Genomic DNA, 20,119 nt, shown 5'->3' on the forward strand with positions numbered 1-20,119 from the left:
AAGTCTTTTGATGTCATGTGTTGGCTTTGTGTGTATAAAAGATGGAAATTAAGTATTTTTATGTTGGCAACCTTTTACTCTAGCCTCAGTCTACATCCTCCACAGCTATTAATGACTCTACAGACATAATTCTAATATGCTGATATGGTCCTCAGAACCATTTCTTATTATTATCAATGTTGGAAATGGTTGTGCTGCTTAATATTTTTGGGAAAACCCAGTTTCTAGAATTCTTTGATTAATAGACAGTTCAAAGGATTTATTTGAAATAGAAAACTTTTGTAACTTTATGTGTTAAAAAAGTTTTTACTGTCACTTTTGATCTGTTTAATATGGAAGCGCTTTTCTGCCACTGAATACAAATTTAAAAAAGTAATTTCGACTCTTTTACAGTTCTGACTTTTTCTTGAATTGCAAGTTGATCTCTTACAATTCTCACGAAAAAAGTAATATAAACTCAGAATTACAAGTTATAAAGTCAGAATTGCAGGATATAAACTTACAATTGCAAGAAAAAAAAGTCAGAATTAAAAGTTATGAAAGTTATGAACTTATAATTCAGACTTTTTTTCAGAATTTCTCAGAATTGCACGATATAAACTCACAATTGCGAGTTATAAACTCATAAAGAGTTACAAAGATATGAGCTCGTAATTTTGACTTTCTTCCTCAGAATTGAGATATAAAGTCAGAATTGCACGATATAAGCTCAGTTGCGAGTTTATATCACGCAATTCAGAGTAAAAAAGTCAGAATTGCAAGTTCTAAAATCAGAATTGCGAGATGTGAACTCATTCTGACTTTTTCTCAGTATTACGAGATTAAGTCAGAATTGCAGGATTTAAACTTGCAATTGCGAGAAATAAATTCAGAATTTCAAGATGTAAACTTGCAAGAAATAAAGTTAGAATTGCAAAATATAAACACACAATTGCAAGAAATAAAGTCAGAATTGCAAAATATAAACAAAATTGCCAGAAATAAAGGCAGAATTGCAAAATATAAACTCACAATTGCAAGAAATAAAGGCAGAATTGCAAAAAATAGTCAGAATTGCAAGATGTAAACACAGTTGCAAGAAATAAAGCCAGAATTGCAAGATATAAACTCACAATTGCAAGAAATAAAATCAGAATTACAAGATATAAACTCATAACTGCAAGAAATAAAGTCAGAATTACAAGATATAAACTCACAATTGCAATAAATAAAGTCAGAATTACAAGATATAAACTCACAATTGCAAGAAATAAAGTCAGAATTGCAAAATATAAGCAAAATTGCAAGAAATAAAGTCAGAATTGCAAAATATAAACACACAATTGCAAGAAATAAAGTCAGATTTGCAAAATATAAACTCACAATTGCAACAAATATTCAGAACCGCAAGGTGTAAACTCACAATTGTGACTTTTTTCTCAGACTTACGAGTTTATATAAATTCTGACTATCACGCAGTTCTGAGAAAAAGTCAGAATTGCGAGATATGAACTTGCAGTTGCGAGAAAAAAGTCCGAATTGTGAGATGAAAAAGTAGCAATTACCTTTTTACATTTTTTATTCAGTGGCAGAAATGGGCTTCCATAGTTTAAAGTGACCTTGCTGAAAAATCTTACTGCCTTCAGACTTAGTGTATATGACTGTTATTTTTGTTTAAAAAGTGTAATGTTATTAATTTTTTTTCCCTCTTTTTTTCCTTCCCTCATTCCCCTCTTGCACACCTGAGGGGGGGTTAAAGGTGTGCACTGAGGAATTTAGGAGAGGTGTGGGGCGGTGGGGGATGCTGGCAGGGGTAGGCTGTAAAAAGACCCTGATTGATTTAGCAAATGGATCGTTTTCTCCCCCCAAAACATTCTCCACCCTGCTCTCAGCCGCATATCCTGGAATTCTCATCTCCCAAGAAATGATTTCAAAAGCCATTTTACTTCAAAAACCAAGGCGATGATTGCTTTCAGAGCACAGATGCAGCTGGTGTCAAAGAGTTTATCAGATGCTGATTATTTAAGTGCTCATCTCATCCATCACTGTATGTCTTCGGTTCCAGGAATACTTAACAAAGAGCTTTTTTTAAATCTTTACCTCACAGATCTTTTGGCTCTGTCGTACATAACTTTCGAGACGTATCAGACGCCAAGGAATATAACTAAACTCTCGAGAACAATGAAACGATTTGATTTGTGAGAGGAGTAATGAACAGTTGGGGAGATATTTGATTAAGTTCAGGGGTTTTTCAGGACAGCGCTGTGCAATTTTCCCTGTCTGCCTTTGGAAAATATTCCCTTCGCAGAATGACACACAGTCTCGCTTAGGTGGAGTTATTCCATTTTATTGCAATCCAAACTGCTTTTCCTCCCTTGAAACTCAAGAGATGGCTGACCTTTAGCCTTTGACCTCATTTTAGCCTGGGCTGACTTGAGCTTAAGGAAGCTAGACTTTCTGTCTCTGTTTTTCAGAGCTATTGGGTGTCTGCCCATTTGATATCCCAGTAAAAGTCCTAAGCATATGCACTCTAAAGCTTCTCAGTTTCCTGAATGGAATACAAAGAGGCTTTCAACTTCCAAATACTCACTGACACTTGGACGTTTGAGATTTCTTTTGCTTTTCTTGGTTTAGTATATATGCTATATAGTTATAAAACTGATCATTCTTGTGTGTTTCCGTGCAGAGCTGCGTGATTTTGAGCCAGATGACCAGCAGGAAATTGAGGTGGATGAAGGGAACACAGCAGTGATCGAGTGCCATCTGCCTGAGAGTCAGCCTAAAGCTCAGGTCCGCTACAGTGTCAAACAGGAGTGGCTGGAGACATCTAAAGGTATGTTTTACTTATTTTTTTGGCTGAACATATACCAGTTGTTCTCAACCAGGGGTCTGGGACCTACTAGGGAGCCTCAGCATACTTTTAAGGGAGTGCAGGATGGTAGTCATGTAAATTAATTTATAATGAAAAGTTTAAACCATTAAGAACCGTGTCAGATTGCAAGGTACAATGCAATGTAAATATTTGCATTCTCATCTTTGCCACAAGGGGTGCTGTAATGGCAAATGTTGACGGTCTTCTTTTGTAGTCAGTTTTCTCTGTTATTGCTGAGCAAATTAGTAATTTTGACATGTTTCCTTCTAGCTGAGTAATAACACATCCAGATTTTTCACTGTAACTGTATGGTAATTAGTCAAAAGTTTTTGACCAGTAAAGTTTTTCATGTTTTTTAAAGGAGTCTCTTTTGCTCACCAAGCCTGCATTTATTTGATTCAAAGTACAGCAAAAACAGTACAATTTTGAAATATTTTTACTATTTAAAATAACTGATTTCTATTTAAATATATTTTAAAATGTAATTTATTCTTGTGATTTCAAAGCTGAATTTTTAGCATCATTACTCTACTCACATGATCCTTCAGAAATCATTCTAATATTCTGATTTGCTGTTAATAAAACACTTATTATTATTATTATGTTGAAAACAGCTGAGTAGAATTTTGTCAGGTTTCTTTAATGAATAGTTCATAGAGAAAGCATCCTTGCCAAATAAAAGTATTAATTTCCATAATGTCAAATGTCATTTAATTACAGTTACTTATGAAAATGATGATTAAAAAAAGGTTACATCTGAATACTTGTATTTAATCTTTATTACTTATGATTTTAAATGAAAGAAAAAGAGGTGCTGAAGTCTGATTTTGTGTTGGCTGTGCTTAAAATTAAATTTTTATCATCTTAATTCAAAAGATGAAGAATTTTGAAAGTTGGTTTGATTGCTTCTATTGTCCTCATTTGTAAGCTGCTTTGCAAAAAAGCATCTGCTAAATGACAAAGTAAACGTAGAAAAGTAATCAAATGTAATCAGTTACATTACTTTAATAAAGTAACTGAAATAATTACACTGTGTATTACATTTTAAATAGGGTAACTTGTAATCTGTAACCTATTACATTTCCAAAGTAACCTTCCCAACACTTAGGTCTATTTTTTAAAATATGCTCTTCACATTCTGCTCTGTTTTATCAGTCATAATTGGATCTGTTACAATCCACAAATTCTGAATTCAATTCCGATTTGCTTCAGTTATTTCTGCCATTTTTGAAATGCACACTAGCTGATTCTGGTATTTGAGCGTTTGACAGCTCTCGTCTTGTTGAGAGTCATCAAGTCTTTGTGTGTTGTCTAGTCTTGTCCACTCAACGAAGCGCTGCCTGTTAGCATGATTGTCTTTGTAGCAGTTACTCTTGCTGTTCATGTATTCAGTTTGATGATGGCGAAGATCACAGCTTAGATTTAAAAAATGTTCCAGATTCTAAAATTAGATTCTGTTGAAAAATCTGTTTATACTGCCCTGTCCTGAAGATTCCAATCATTTCTCTTCATTTCTCAATTCTAGGGAACTACTTGATCATGCCGTCAGGAAATCTTCAGATAGCCAATGCTACACGGGACGATGAGGGTCCCTACAAATGTGCTGCTTACAACCCTGTCACCCAGGAAGTAAAAACCTCCACCTCTACTGATCGTCTTAGGATAAGACGTAAGTGGATACCAACAGAAAAACAAAACACACGCTGACTTTCTAATTTTTGTTGACATAAAATTAACTAAAATGTCTCATCCCATTTAGGTTCAACATCTGAGGCCGCACGTATCATCTATCCACCCGCGTCTGGGTCGATCATGGTGAATAAAGGCCAGCGGCTTGTGCTTGAGTGTGTGGCCAGCGGCATTCCCACTCCACACGTCACATGGGCTAAGGATGGTCTGGACTTGCGAAATCATAACAACACCCGCTTCTTGCTCAGCAACTTGTTGATTGATGCCGTAAGCGAGAGCGACTCGGGCACTTACGTGTGTCACGCTGATAACGGCATTGGCTCTGCAGGTTCTGCTACTGTGCTGTACGACGTGCAGGTGTTTGGTGAGTATGATTGCTGGAGGGAAAGAGTCACAGACTGTGGGGCAGCAGGAGTTTCATATGTTTATATGCAGAGATTGGTAGATTACTTATAAATTGTAATCCGTTACTGGTTCCAAATTACATGACAAAAATTGTAGTTAGCAACATAATCCATTACATTACACATTTTAGGTAATGTAATCAGAGTACTTTTTGATTACTTTTAGATTACTTTTGATCTAACCTTTGATTTAAATAGGATCATCTTGTATCATATTGATATAAAGATACAGAGAGAAAGAAAATATATTCCATTCATTGTTATTAACAACATGAAGTGCATTAAACATCATATGTGACCCTGGACCATGGATATATTTGTAGCAATAGCCAAAAATACATTGTATGGGTCAAAATGATCGATTTTTCTTTTATGCCAAAAATCATTAGGATATTAAGTAAAGATCATGTTCCATGAAAATATTTAGTAAGTTTCCTAGAGTAAATATATCAAAAGTTAAGTTTTGATTAGTAATATGCATTGCTAAGAACTTCATTTGGACAACTTTAAAAGCGATTTTCTCAATATTTAGATTTTTTTGCCCTCAGTTTCCAGATTTTCAAATATTGTCCTATCCTAACAAACATATAGCTTTCAGATCTCAATCTCAGTGTCAAAAAATTGACCCTTATTACTGGTTTTGTTGTCCAAACCAGGGTTTGTGAGTTTAATAAAAGCAAACAATGAATTAAATTAAAATATATCTGTTTACCTGCATGTCATGTGGCCATGTGAATAATATGTACTCATATAATCAATAAAAAAGTAACTGTAGTCTGATTATGAGTACTTTAAAATGTAGTGTAATCTAATTACAAGTACTTAATTTTTGGAATCTGATTACGTAATCCAGATTACATGTATTTGGTAACTACCTCAAATGTTAATATTTTATCAGTAACACTTTACAATAAGGTTCATTAGTTAACATTAGTTAACTACATTAGTTAACATGAACTAAAAATGATCAGTACTTCTACAGCATTTATAAATCTTAATGTTAATTTCAGCATTTACTAATGCATTATTAAAATCACAAGTTGTGTTTGTTAACATTAGATAATGCACTTAACTAACATTAACAAAGATTAATAAATAGTGTAATAAATGTTTTGTTCATTGTTTGTTCATGTTAGTTAATACAGTAAATAGTTTTTTAATAATAACACATTATTGTACCGTGTTACCACACTAATGTATAATGAACAAACATTAATTAACAACAAACAAAGTATTTATATACAGTGTCATTCAATAGTTTGGAGCTGAGAGAAAGAACTTGAAATACATATATTCACAAAAGTCGAAAAATCTGTAAAAACAGTGGCATTCTGAAATATTATTACAATTTTAAACAGTTTTTTTATGTTAATAGAAATAATAATAATATTAAAATATTTTTAAATGTAATTTCATTATTGTGATGACAAAGCTGCATTTTCAGCAGCCATTAATCTTGTCTTCAGTGTCATGTGACGCTTCAAATCATTATAAAATGCTGATTTGATGCTCAGTAAACATCAATAAACAAAATAAAAAATAGCATTTATTGTATATAAAAATCTGTTTTATTATAAATGTCTTTACTGTCACTTTTGATAAATGTAATGCATCCTTGCTAAACACAGGTATTAATTTAATATCTTACTGACTATCTTACAATCTTTTGAATGGTAGTGTTTTATGTCTATACTTTATATTTATACATTAAACTAGAATGATAAATTGTGACCCTGGACCATAAAACCAGCCGTAAGGGTTGATTTTTTTTTTTAATTAAAATTTGAAATCTGAAAGCTGAATAAATAAGCTTTGCATTGATGTATGGTTGTTAGCATAGGACAATATTTGGTTGAGATACAACTATTTGAAAATCTGGAATCTGAAGGTGCAAAAAAAATCTAAATATTAAGAAAATCACCTTTAAAGTTGTCCAAATGAAGCTCTTAGCAATGCATATTACTAATCAATACGTTTTGATATATTTACGGTAGGAAATGTACAAAATATCTTCATGGAACATGATCTTTATTTAATATCCTAATGATTTTTGGCATAAAAGAAAAATCGATAATTTCGACCCATGCAATGTATTTTTGGTTATTGCTACCTAAGACTGGTTTCGTGATCCAGGGTCACAATTCTAAAAAAATTAAAGTGATACCCAGTATAAAAAGCAGGAACGAGGGCAGTGGTGGAACATTTTATGTGTGTGACGGCACAATTTCAGTTTCCAGTAATTTAACGCTGCTTTAAGGTAATAAGCATGGCATGTATCAGAACTAGACAGAAAATAGTTGATAATAAGCATCCAGATGAACCCACAGTACATTTACTGAACAGAAAGAGTGTGTATGTAGGATTGAATTTCTGAGACGTTGATGAGGTTGTTTTTGTGGGCTCGTCTCACGGCAGCTGTGATTAATTAAGCCGCTCTCGCTGCTGCTCTAATGAGCTCGAGCTGATTCACTAGCAGCCAACCATCAAGTTTTGGAAGAGGGTGAGAGAACCCAGTCTATCCCAGACTCCTCTGCGGCAGCATGCCATCACAAACAGCGCTCATGCTTTGTGCTGTTAAACCATCAACATGCATGTTGGGTTATGCTATTCAGCATTTGTTCTGATGTTTTGACATACACCTGTCTGAAATTCCCTTCTTTTGTCTTTCAGAGCCTCCCCAGGTGCGTATCGAGCTGCAGCAGCAAGACGTTGCATTGGGCGACACGGTGCGTTTTAGCTGTCAGGTGAGGGGCAAGCCCGCGCCTACTGTGGTGTGGCTTCACAACGCTCAGCCCCTGAGCCCGTCGCCACGGCATCGGATGTCCTCGCAGGTGTTGCGTGTGCTCAATGTCGGGCCGCAGGACGATGGCATGTACCAGTGCATGGCGGAGAACGGTGTGGGCAGCTCACAGGCAGCTACAAGACTCCTCACTGTCCCAATAGGTATGATACTTGGTAAAAAAATATTAATAAAATTAATATTATTTGTCTTAACTATTAATTTTTTTTTTTTTTTTTTTTTTACTGTCCGTTTCTTTGTATTATTATTATTATTATTATTATTATTATTATTATTTTAACTATTACTGGTAGTTGTAGTAGTAGTATTTTTTATATTGTAATTAAAAGTGAATAAACATAGTAAACAAAATGATAAAAAAAATATAATGAAACTTAATAGTTTAATAATAACAGTAATATAATAATTTGTATTATTTATTATTTTTTAATTGGTATTTTTATTATAACTAGTATTTTGATAATAATGATATAATATAAAAATAGTATAATTTAAAAATTAATATACATTTTACATAAAATGTATAATAAATTAATTAAAAAATATACTTATGTTAACTTAGTAAAATTATTATTATTATTATTATTATTATTATGTCTTCTTTATTATTTCTACTATCATTTTATTAGTAGTATTGTATTATATAATTAATATTATCATCATATCATATTATTAGTTTTATTATTTTTATACTTAAGTGAATAAATCATAGTAACAAAGTGTAAACTAATACTATACATTTTTTTGTATTATAAATAGTATACATAATTTTGTTTTATTTTTGTAATTATTGACATTTTATTATTATTTATTAGTAGATGTAGTAGTAGTATTCTATTATTTTTTATTTTATTATTTAAAAGTGAATAAACATAGGTAACATTTATAAAATAATAAAAAAATATAATGAAACAATGGTATAATAATAATAGTAGTAATAATAATAATAGGTATTATTATTTATTGTTATTTTTTGTTATTAAAATACTTTGTTATTGAAAAAATAGTTAACAATTAATAAAATGTATAATAAAATTAATAATAAATATACTAATATTAAAACTTTGTAAAATAATCGTTATTGGTATTATAATAATTGGTATTATTATTACGTTTTATTTCTTAATTTTATTATTTTTTACTTTGTAATCAAGTGAAAAAATCATAGTGAATTTGTAAAATACAAAAATTATAAATAATTTTTATACTATTTTTGTTATTATTATTAATTTATTAATTTTATTATCACTATTATAATTATTACTATTTTTGTGTGAATAAGTGAATAAGAATACTTAACCATTATAAAATAATAAAAAATAAAACTATAATAAAACTTGTTAATATAATAATAATAGTAATAATAATAAGTATTATTATTTTTTTAATTATTTTGCTATTAAAATTAACAAAAAAGGTAACAATTTATAAAATAAAGTTCATGAAACTAAATTAATAAAAATATACTAATATTAAAACTTAAAAATTATTTTTTAAAATAATATTTTTAATTTATAATTTACACATTTATTTAATTTAGTTTATTAATTTGTAGCCCATTGTATAAAACATATACTCGTAGTGTACTTTCTAATCTTTACTAGCGTTTTCCACATTTTTTAAATAATATGTTCTGCTTTGCTGTCTCTGGTTTCAGTGCCCTCACGATCAGGTAAGCTTCCCCTGATTCGACCAATGAGCCCAGATAAGGTGTTGCGGGAACAGCCACCCTTGAAGCCCGTGGCCACCAGTGCCGTTCTGCCTTTCGACTGCTCTGAGATCAGAGTCTCCCCCGCCGAAGCTCCAGTCATCCTGAGTCAGCCACGCACAGGAAAAGCCGACTACTATGAACTGACCTGGAAACCCCGTCATGATGGAGGATCGCCTGTGCTGGAGTATGTCGTCAAGTACAGAAAGGTACAACAGTGTGATCTGCTTTATTTCACTCAACAGTATGTTTGTCATGTGAATCCACTCCTCTGATTAATGGTGTGTACTTTTCGGTCTCACAGGCTGGAGAATCTCCAGGAGAGTGGACCACTAACACTATTTCAGGCTCCCAGCACAAGCTGACTCTGACCAAACTGCAGCCCGCCAGCCTCTATGAAGTGGAGATGGCCGCTAAGAACTGCGCTGGACTCGGGCAGCCCGCGATGATGACTTTTAGAACAGGCAAATGTATGCAGCCATACAGCAAGTTCAATAACATTTGATGCCATTTTTTTTATCAGTTAAAAATGAAGTGCTGAATTAAAATGCCTCTTTATGTTGGTCTGCAGGGCGAAGAGGAGGACCAATAGGCCCTCCAAAAACACCAGTGGTGCCACCTCGTCTCTCGCGTGAGTATACTTTTGCCCCTGTGGTAATAATATATTGTTCATTATATCTATTTATGGCTGCAGCAGTCAGAAACTGTCACATTAAATACAGTTGAAAATTGTATATATACACTATCAGTCAGTTTTTGAACGGTAAGATATTTAAAGCTTTTTAAGTCTCTTCTGCTCACCAAGCCTGTATTTATTTGATCCAAAGTACAGCAAAAACAGTAAAATTTTGAAATATTTTTACTATTTAAAATAATAGTTTTTTATTTGATTATATTTTGAAATGTAATTTATTCCTATGATTTCAAAGCTTAATTTTTCTGAAAATACTTACACAATACTTCAGAGACAGACCACCCTTTAATTTAAAAAATGCAGGAATAGCATACAAACAACACACTTTATTTGCTGTACTTTGAATCAAATAAATGCAGGTTTGGTGAGCAGAAGAGACTTCTTTAAAAACATAAAAAAATTTTGACTGGTACTGTATAATTTTATTTTTCACGTTTTACCAGTCCCTGATAGTTCTGATGAACACTATTCTTCTTATTAGTTATGCTAACATGACTGTTCTCTTGATTTCTTTCAATCATAAATGAAGGATGAGATGACAGTAAGTGTGTTAAGTGTTAGTGTTTGTGTATGTACAGTGTGCATGCATACACACACTCTCACTGCAAGTGTTTGTTGTTTTATTGACAGTCTTTTTATTTGTCTTTCCAGCTCCAGAAGCTCCAGACAGACCCACTGTCTCCATGGCCACAGAGACCTCAGCCTACGTGACGTGGATCCCTCGTGGGAACCGCGGATTCCCCATCCAGTCATTCCGCGTGGAGTACAAGAAATTGAGAAAAGGCAGTGGGGAGTGGGAGGTGGCTGTGAACAACATCCCTCCCTCTCGCCTCTCAGTCGAGATATCAGACCTGGAGAAAGGTGAGATTTACATCAACACAACTGATTTCTCAACCTCATGTCGCTCCAAACCCATAAAACCTTTGTTCATCTTCAGAACACAAATTAAGATATTTTTGATGAAATTCGAGAGCTGCATAAAACTACCACGTTCAAAGCCCAGAAAGGTAGTAAGGACATTGTTAAAAAAGTCCATGTGACATCAGTGGTTCAACCTTAAAGGCACAATATGTACGATTTTTTATTAAAGTATCCAAAAACCACTAGAACATCGTTATAAATTATGCTAAGTTGTGTACTTACATTATCCCAAATGTTTAAATCCAGAGAAACAAGCAATTTTAACTAGTGTAACAGACTGTGTCATTATATCGCCTACCAATGATGTCATACACCCTCGAATTTACAGTTTTATTTTGTAGAAAACATGAAAACCTCAACGACACTTTAATATGTTATGCATTTTACTAGACAGGTGACGAATGCACAGAGTAACATTATAACACAATTTTCAACACACTCAAATGTATCTAGTATGATAAAACAGCGCTGTCTTTTCCTCACATACACATGACCGGAAGAAGCGGAAGTGCTTGATTGTGGCATAACAAAAGCGCTGCTTTCAAGCCGTGTTTCATGCTCGTCCTTCATTAGCAATTGCTGCAGCCTCCTCGTTTCAGCCCCACCATGCTTCATACTACAGTGATCTTAACAAGTCTTTAATACATTAGCTCATCCATGGACATGATTTTGTCCCGACGGATTGCATTGGCTGTGGGGATGAAGACTACAGCTCCCATGATTCCACACGAAATCACGCCGTCATCAAACCACGCCTTTGTTTCTTTGTTTGCTTTGAACATGCGCCTTCTAGCGATGAAAACTTACATATTGTGCCTTTAATGCTATGAAGCTACGAGAATACTTCATGTACACAAAGAAAACAAAAATAACGACTTTATTCAACAATTATTCTCTTCTGATATTTAGACTATTAGACTGTTTAGACTATTTTATCGATGTCCTTACGACCTTTCTGGACCTTAAACACTAGTTGCATTGCTGTCTATGCAGGGTCAGAAAGCTCTAGGATTTCATCAAAAATATCTTAATTTTTATTCTGAAGATGAACGAAATGTCTTATGTGTTTGGAATGATATGAGGGTGAGAAATAATGACAAAATTTTCATTTTTGGGTGAACTATCCCTTAACCTTTGACAAATTTATTATGGAAAGCAAAGAAGTTGAATTTGTTTTTCTTTCCATTGAATTCGTTCAACAGGAACATCATACAAGTTCAGAGTTTTGGCCGTTAACGTGTTGGGAGCGAGTCCACCAAGCGCTCCCTCTAAAGCGTACACGGTGGTCGGTAGCGGTCCACCAAACCGACGTCCCATCGACGGACCGTACATAACCTACAATGAAGCCATCAATGAGACCACAATCATCCTGAAGTGGACGGTAAGCATTTCGTGGTCAAACTCAGATTCGAGAAATGTGAGTTGTTTGTTGTCACAATGGCATTGAACGAAATATTTCTGTTCTTCCTATAGTACACACCAGTCAATAACACTCCCATTTACGGCTTCTACATCTTCTACCGACCCACTGATAGCGACAATGACAGTGACTACAAAAAAGACGTGGTGGAAGGTATGTCCTGTACTTCCTTTATTATTTAATCCTCAACTATACACCTTTTCCTTTTTTTCCATTTGTAAATTTTATGGGTCTGGCTTGCGGTCTCATCTGCGTTCAGCTGTACAAAACAGCTCGTTTACTCCTTGATATTGCAAATTGGTGTGTCTTACCATGTTATTTTAATGTGTTATCTTAATTATGAACACACTGGTTTGTAGTGCAAACAGTTTTACCATTTACTGCACGTTGTAATTCTTCCTATAGCAGGGAACTGGAAGTCATTGAAGAAAAAGGCGAAGAAATATCAAATGTAATTATGTGATGCTCTTTCTAGGTGACCGATATTGGCATTCCATCACCGACCTACAGCCTGAAACGGCTTACGACATTAAAATGCAGTGTTTCAACGAAGGCGGCGAGAGTGAGTTCGGAAACGTCGTCATCATGGAAACTAAAGGTTTGCATCCTTTTCCTCTTAATCACATCATGAACCCCACCTCAGCAAATATCTAGAACAAATATCTCTTCTGACAACACAGATCTTAAGTGTGAACATCTGTTTGTACTTACAGCTCGCCCTCACCAGAGGACCACACCTCCTGAGACAGCGTCGGCCAGGCCTGACCATCCAGGAAACCCTGTTCCCCGGCCTGGTGATCTGCCTTACCTCATTGTGGGCGTTGTTCTCGGAGCGTTTGTTTTCATCATTGTGGCCTTCATCCCAATCTGCCTTTGGAGGGTTTGGGCCAAACAAAGTAAGTGGTGTTTTAGAAACAAATCTTTATTGGAAATCCAAAGATAAGATATGAGGACGCTCATAAACTGAATTTTGTTTGTTTCAGAACAAACTTTAGACATGCGCTTTCCAACATTGGCAGCTACAGTTTCTCCATGCCAGTACACCATGGTACCTCTACAAGGATTGGCTCTTGGTCGACCCTGTCCTGTAGATCCCCATCTGACCCCTGCCCACACAGTATACGCTCCTAAAGGAGAATATATTCCCAATGGGAAACACACTGCACAACGCCTTCCTGTACACCAGGTAATTTTGCACCTTTGATTGGTGCTTGAATTGGACAGTAGTTGTTTTAAACCAGTGAATGAAGATATTGCATCGCAGTGATGTACAAACTCTTGTCTCTCATTTAGGAGGATGCTGGCTATGAGTTAGAGTGCGATGCATTGTTGCCTCAGAAACTTCCCAGTCCGCAACCACATATCCACAATTACTGTAACGGGTAAGAATTCATCTTTAAATATTGGTGTTATACTGAGAGATTTAAAGGGCTAGTTCACCCAAAAATGAAAATTCTGTCATTAATTACTCAGCCTCATGTCGTACCAAACCTGTATGACCTTCATTCATTTTCAGAATACAAATTAAAATATTTGTAATGAAATTTGAGAGATTTTTGACCCAATGCAACTGACACGTTCAAGACCCAGAAAGGTATTAAGGACATTGTTAAAATACTCCATGTGACATGTAGTTAATGACAGAATTTTCATTTTTGGGTGAACTATCCCTTTAAATTTTCTAGGGACACACAGAAATGTAATTGGAACCCATTTTTTCTTGTTCTTAGGGTGCCTGGCTGTCCTGAGGAGGGATGTTGTTTGCCTGATGATTCCCTCTTGCAGGTCCTCAGCTTATCGGACCCAACACAGCCATCTCAGAGTCCCGACTCCATGCAGGTCGATCACTCCCTCACTGAAGAAGTTCACTTGGAAGGGGAGCTCACTGACGGTGCGTTCATTTACTTCATGTACACTACCAGTCAAAAGTTTTTGAACAGCAAGATTTTTAATGTTTTTTTTTTAAATATAAAGGCTCTTCTGCTCACCAATCCTACAATTATTTGATCCAAAGTACAACATAAACACTAAAAGTTTGAAATATTTTTACTATTTCAAATAACTGCTTTCTATTTGTATATATTTTTAAATGTAATTTATTGCTTTGATTTCAAAGCTGATTTTTTCAAAATCTTTAGTAATGTTATTAATGCCTTTATCATCATATTTTGATCAATTGCTAAATAAAAGTATTCATTTCTATAATTTCTTTCCCAAAAAATAAAAAATAAAAAGTATACTGACAAGCTTTTGAATGGTATAGTATATAATGTTACAAAAGCTTTTTATTTCACAAAAATGCTGATCTTTGGATCTTTCTATTTATCAAAGAATCCTGAAAAAAATTAACTCAACTGTTTTAAATATTGATGTTAATAGTAATGATAAAAGATGTTTCTTAAACAGTATATCAGCATATTAGAATGATTTTTGAAGGATCATGTGACACTGAAGACTGAAGTAGTAATGCTAAAAATTCAGCTTTGAAATCACAGGAATAAATTGCATTTTAAAATAGATTCAAATAGAAAAGTTATTTTAAATAGTAAACATTTAAAAATTGTACTGTTTTTGCTGTTCTTTGAATAAAATAAATGCAGGCTTGGTGAGCAGAAGAGAAACATTTAAACATCTTTGACTTTGCAGCATGATTACAGGTACCTAAGGACGTTTGTCATTCATACACTGAATTATTTTGCTGTTACAATAGAATGTCAATACCAATTTACTCCATACTAAAATAGGAAATTTAAAAAAAGAGAAGATACTAAAATACATCATACGAATACACATGGTTCTTTTTAAAGTCCATAGTCATTTAAAAGTCTACACATATGGAATAGGTGATCTGTACTTTTCTGTTCGACACCTGGGGATTGTCAGTTTATCTGAGTTCCTCGTCTGGCATCCGGTCAACTGCTCCCTGAGCAGTGGCGATTTCTTTAAGACTGCAAGGGAAGCTCAGCTTCCCCTATAATGTCACAAAATTAATGGTCAAATTATGTACTATTGTATTAACATTTTATTGACTAAAAATGCGTTAGAAAACGTTCATCTCAAAGACGAGTTCGTTCAGAATCAGTTAGATATAGCAGGTCGGCTGACTTGATTTTCTTCTCATACATTCCCGTAGCGTCACAGTGCATTTCCCCGTTGAAGCCCAGCGTCCATTGACTTCAATGCGGCTGCTTTGAACGTTTTTTTTCAGTGCTTTGAAACTAGACGGTCATTGGATAAACGCTGCGATTATGTCCCGCCCACGGACGCTCAGCGTCTCTGGGGGTGAATGAGGAGCAAATGAGGAGTGGGCTGGCCTGGACTCCGAGCTTCTGCGTGATGATTGGAGGGTCTGTCGAAAGATTGCATCTCCTTTTGACTGACAGCGATTTTGTACTATAAGGAATCGCTGAAGCTATTCGCGCTCAGTCCCATCGCGGATTTCTCAAGTTCAGTCGAAATAAAAACTGCTGCAACCTATTTCTTTATATTTGCTTGGCGAAATTGCTTGATTTTCATCATACATTTCACACAATTATACACCACATTCCTTGTTTCACTTTTACAGAGTTTAATATTTTTTTTAGATCGTTCATTCATTCATTCATTCATTCATGTTAATATTTAATGTAGTAATCAATATATATATATATAGATTACTACATTAAATATTAACATGGAGGATGACTATAAATTAATATATATATATATATATATATATATATATATATATATATATAGTAATCTTGAAAAATTTTAACATAACATAATGAAACCTTATATTTCTATTAAAATACTTTATAAATAAATAAATCTCCATAATAACCTTATTTAAATTGCAAAATATTTATACTATATAGTAGCATCTGACTAAAAGAAAAAATACATCATATTTTGCATAATAAAACTAAAGCTTTTTTTTTTTACAATTGTTTGCATTGTGACTTACTTATGACAATAAGGCACATTCTTGTGAATAAATAAATAGACAATTTTATGATGTAGGCCGAAAATGAGCTTCCCCTATTTGACAGACCAGTAGCCGCCACTGTCCCTGAGTGGTGGTAGCCAGTCTCTAAAGCTAGGCTTGTATAACTTTCTAGCAAAATCAAGACACAGTTGGACTCGTCTCTCTGCTTGTGGACACAATCCAAGAAGGGAGAGGGCGTCGGAATATCCTTGGTACCTTTGACCCAGTATGATTTTACAGACTTGTTTCTGCACACTTTCCAACGGTTTAACTTGATCACTAGTCAATGAACTGTGCCAAACAGGAACTGCGTACTCTAACACAGGGCGCACATACCCTGTATAGATGATAACCAGTTCTTGATCTGGTTGGCTGAGGACAACATGTGATCTACTTGACTATTCCACTTTAAATCGGACTGGATGGTAACCCCTTAAAACTTCAACAGAGTTTCAGAAGTGTTCTGATCTATAGAAAGTGATGGCCGGGTTGGTCGGGTAACTTGTAGGACATTTTTTCGAGTTGAGTTTCATTTTATGTTTCTCCACCCAGTTGCCAAGATCATTTAATGTCTGCTGAAGAGTACAGGGCTGGTGAGACCTCCACCTCTGTGCCATGGTTAAATCGTCCACGTACTTCCAGTGGTCAGTTTGATTCTGGAGTGTGTTGTTAATCAGTGCTAGAAAAATTATGGGCCCCAGTATGGTTCCCTGAGCAACTCCACATGAGGAATACTCCCAATCAGATAGAAATCCCTGATAAGGACGATTAGACATAAAATGACCAATCCATGGAATAAGTGCACACTGAACTTGGTTTTTGGCTGGCCTTAAACACAGAATCCATCAGGCTAACTAGATTGTGAGTTGTGGAATGGTTCTGTCGACTGCCAAACTGCATAGGGTCTAGATTTGGTGTGATATCGTTCAAGATCCATTCCTCAACAAATTTCTCGCTGCTGAGATGCTAATGAAATTGGCCTCAGTTTCTCAATATCGGGGGGGCAGATTTTGGTATAGGTGCAACAGTAGCCTCTTTCCATTGTGTAGGAACAACACCTTCCGCAAGGGAGCTATTAAAGTCCACTTCCAGAACAACAATTTACAAATAATTTACTCACCCCCTTGTCATCCAAGATGTTCATGTCTTTCTGTCTTCAGTCGTAAGGAAATTATGGTTTTTGAGGAAAGCATTTCAGGATTTTTCTGCATATAATGGACTTCATTGGTATCCCAAATTAGAACTTCCAAAATGCAGTTTAAAGTGCTCTGAATGATCCCAGCCGAGGAAGAATGGTCTTATCTAACGAATTGATCAGTCATTGTTTTTGAAAAAAAAAAATTTGTATACTTTTTAAGCACAAAAGCTTGTGTAGCACAGGTTCTGGGATGCGCGTCCACGGGTTGTTCTTGAACGGTTCGTTCATCTTGAGCGAATCTTTGATGTGACTCGGGAAGAACGAGTCGTCTCGGGGAGTGATTTGTTCAGTTGCGCATGCGCAACATCCTATTAGGTTCTGTACTGGAATTAGTTCACCTGTTTCGAGTCTTTGGGTTTTTTGAGTCGTTTGTTTATCTTATGGGGCTGTCACGTGATACTGATTTTGCTAAAATGAATGAAATGACTCGAAAAAAGATTTGTTCATTTTGCTGAACGAGACTCAAAGGTCCAAGTCGGTAAAATGATCCGAACTTCCCATCACTACTACAAATCATGTCTTCGAATCACCACAAGTTCATTGTCTGTGGTAGAGTATGTCGAAAACTGCATGTTGTTTTCTCCTACAACTTCAGAATTGTCCGATATTGTTGTACATTTTTGTTTGTAAACAGCGTTCGACTTATTTGCACTTTCTTAGTCTTTGCGCGTTCATTTGTAAACACTGGGTCTGTGGTTCCGCCTACATTCTGCATGACCTTTCGACGTGATTCAATAGTACATGAACGCGCATCCCAGAGCCTGTGCAACATAAGCTTAAAAAGTATACAATTTTTTATTTTCCGAAAAAAATGACAGGTTGTTTCACTAGATAAGACCCTTCTTCCTCGACTGGGATCGTTTAGAGTCCTTTGAAGCTGCATTTAAACTACATTTTGGAAGTTCAAAATCGGGGAACCAGTGAAGTCCATTATATGGAGAAAAATCCTGAAATGTTTTCCTCAAAAAACATAATTTCTTCACGACTGAAGACAGAAAGACATGAACATCTTGGGTGACAAGGGGGTGAGTAAATTATTTGTAAACTGTTGTTCCGGAAGTGGAGTTCTCCTTTAATGATGTCACGAATGGGGTTGCTGATTTCACATGCAAACTCCTTCAGGATTCTTGGAGGGATCATGTCTGGGCCGGGAGATTTATGACAATTAATAGAGGACAGTCTTCTGTCTCCTATACTACTGTCCAAAAACTTTTGACTAGTAGTGTTTTATAATAAAAGCAATGTTAAAAGTACCTACATGTTTCAAAAAGTGTGACTGAATGCAGTATTTTTTTCCCCCACAGACTTGTCCCTGTTAACAACAGTTGATGCTGGCGTGAACCGGTTGCTCCAAGATGCTGAGCAACAGGAAGTGGGAACAACACTTGAGGAACAAAGGACACATGATCCAAAAGACGGATGAAATTGTTTAAAAAAAGAAAGGAAAAAAGAAAATATTTATTTTTGTATAACAGATGCTATATTTATATATTTATGTATTTGTACATAATACAGTTTTTTTGAATGTGTATATATAGGTTGTTTATATCGAGATGTAATACGTATTTTGGTATGTTTGTCTGTTACCACCAGGACGTTTTAATAAGCATGCTGTATAAATGATCCTTATGTGAGATACGAACAACCTGACACCTCAACACCATACATACAGTATCAGTAATAAGCTCCAGATTTTCCACTGGCAAGCATCTGTTGATGTTTGAAGTACAGCCAGTGGGAAATATGACTATGATCCATTCATTAAGAATGTTGTGCAGTGCTTGGGGACAATTGACTGTTTCAAAACACTTTGCATCAAAAATATTTGTAGCCTTATATGCATACATATTTTATGCACAGTATGTTGTATCCACATACATTTAATGGCTTTATGGCATGTAGATGCTACTGTGAGATTTAAATACTCAGATACACAACAAATAAACAATTTAGGAATCTTTTGATTGTAACTTGTTCCAGGTGCGTCCTCCTCAGTTTGTACATCTTGTCTGTCTTTTACAGCTTTGTACATATGTTACTAAGATTTATCTATTTTCATCATTAACAAAAATGTTAACAAATATATGCAAAGTATATGCATTCTGTGTAGTAATATTGACTATGAAAAAGAGACCATATATTGTAGGTATTTATTTTTTTGTTTTCAGTAGCCTGGATGCGAGACATTCTTAAAATGAACATGCCTACCTGCAATATGCTGAGTTTTATATTTTAAACTGGTTTGATGTAGTCTGCTTGTATAGTTGTACTTTTACTTTGGAGATCTGCAGTTCTCCCGCATCAGTATTAGCTTCTTCCCACTGTTGTAAACACGAAACATGAAGGAAATGATCAATCTCCAACATATTCTAGAAATGTAGCTGCATGGTTACATGGATTGAGCACTATTGCCTGTAAATAAAGCTTAAGAAATCATATTTTCTCTTGTCGGTTTCATCTTTTATGC

At 34.9% G+C, this 20,119-nt stretch overlaps 1 protein-coding gene across 1 annotated transcript in view; it reads left to right on the plus strand.

The window, feature by feature from the left end:
• Positions 1–20,078, plus strand: part of boc (BOC cell adhesion associated, oncogene regulated) — a 39,307-nt gene extending 19,229 nt beyond the window's left edge. Inside the window, exons 4-19 of the mRNA XM_051098641.1 lie at positions 2,666–2,812; positions 4,377–4,520; positions 4,611–4,904; positions 7,615–7,887; positions 9,402–9,661; positions 9,757–9,922; positions 10,024–10,083; positions 10,798–11,007; positions 12,270–12,448; positions 12,541–12,640; positions 12,963–13,085; positions 13,201–13,383; positions 13,471–13,673; positions 13,781–13,869; positions 14,218–14,378; positions 18,957–20,078. Coding sequence (XP_050954598.1) covers positions 2,666–2,812; positions 4,377–4,520; positions 4,611–4,904; positions 7,615–7,887; positions 9,402–9,661; positions 9,757–9,922; positions 10,024–10,083; positions 10,798–11,007; positions 12,270–12,448; positions 12,541–12,640; positions 12,963–13,085; positions 13,201–13,383; positions 13,471–13,673; positions 13,781–13,869; positions 14,218–14,378; positions 18,957–19,075 — 2,711 coding nt within the window. The 3' untranslated portion in view covers positions 19,076–20,078. The remainder of the gene's footprint in view (positions 1–2,665; positions 2,813–4,376; positions 4,521–4,610; positions 4,905–7,614; positions 7,888–9,401; positions 9,662–9,756; positions 9,923–10,023; positions 10,084–10,797; positions 11,008–12,269; positions 12,449–12,540; positions 12,641–12,962; positions 13,086–13,200; positions 13,384–13,470; positions 13,674–13,780; positions 13,870–14,217; positions 14,379–18,956) is intronic.
• The last annotated feature ends 41 nt before the right edge of the window (positions 20,079–20,119 follow it).

The sequence above is a fragment of the Labeo rohita genome, chromosome 24 (assembly GCF_022985175.1).
Source record: "Labeo rohita strain BAU-BD-2019 chromosome 24, IGBB_LRoh.1.0, whole genome shotgun sequence".
Classification (NCBI taxonomy): Eukaryota; Metazoa; Chordata; class Actinopteri; order Cypriniformes; family Cyprinidae; genus Labeo; species Labeo rohita.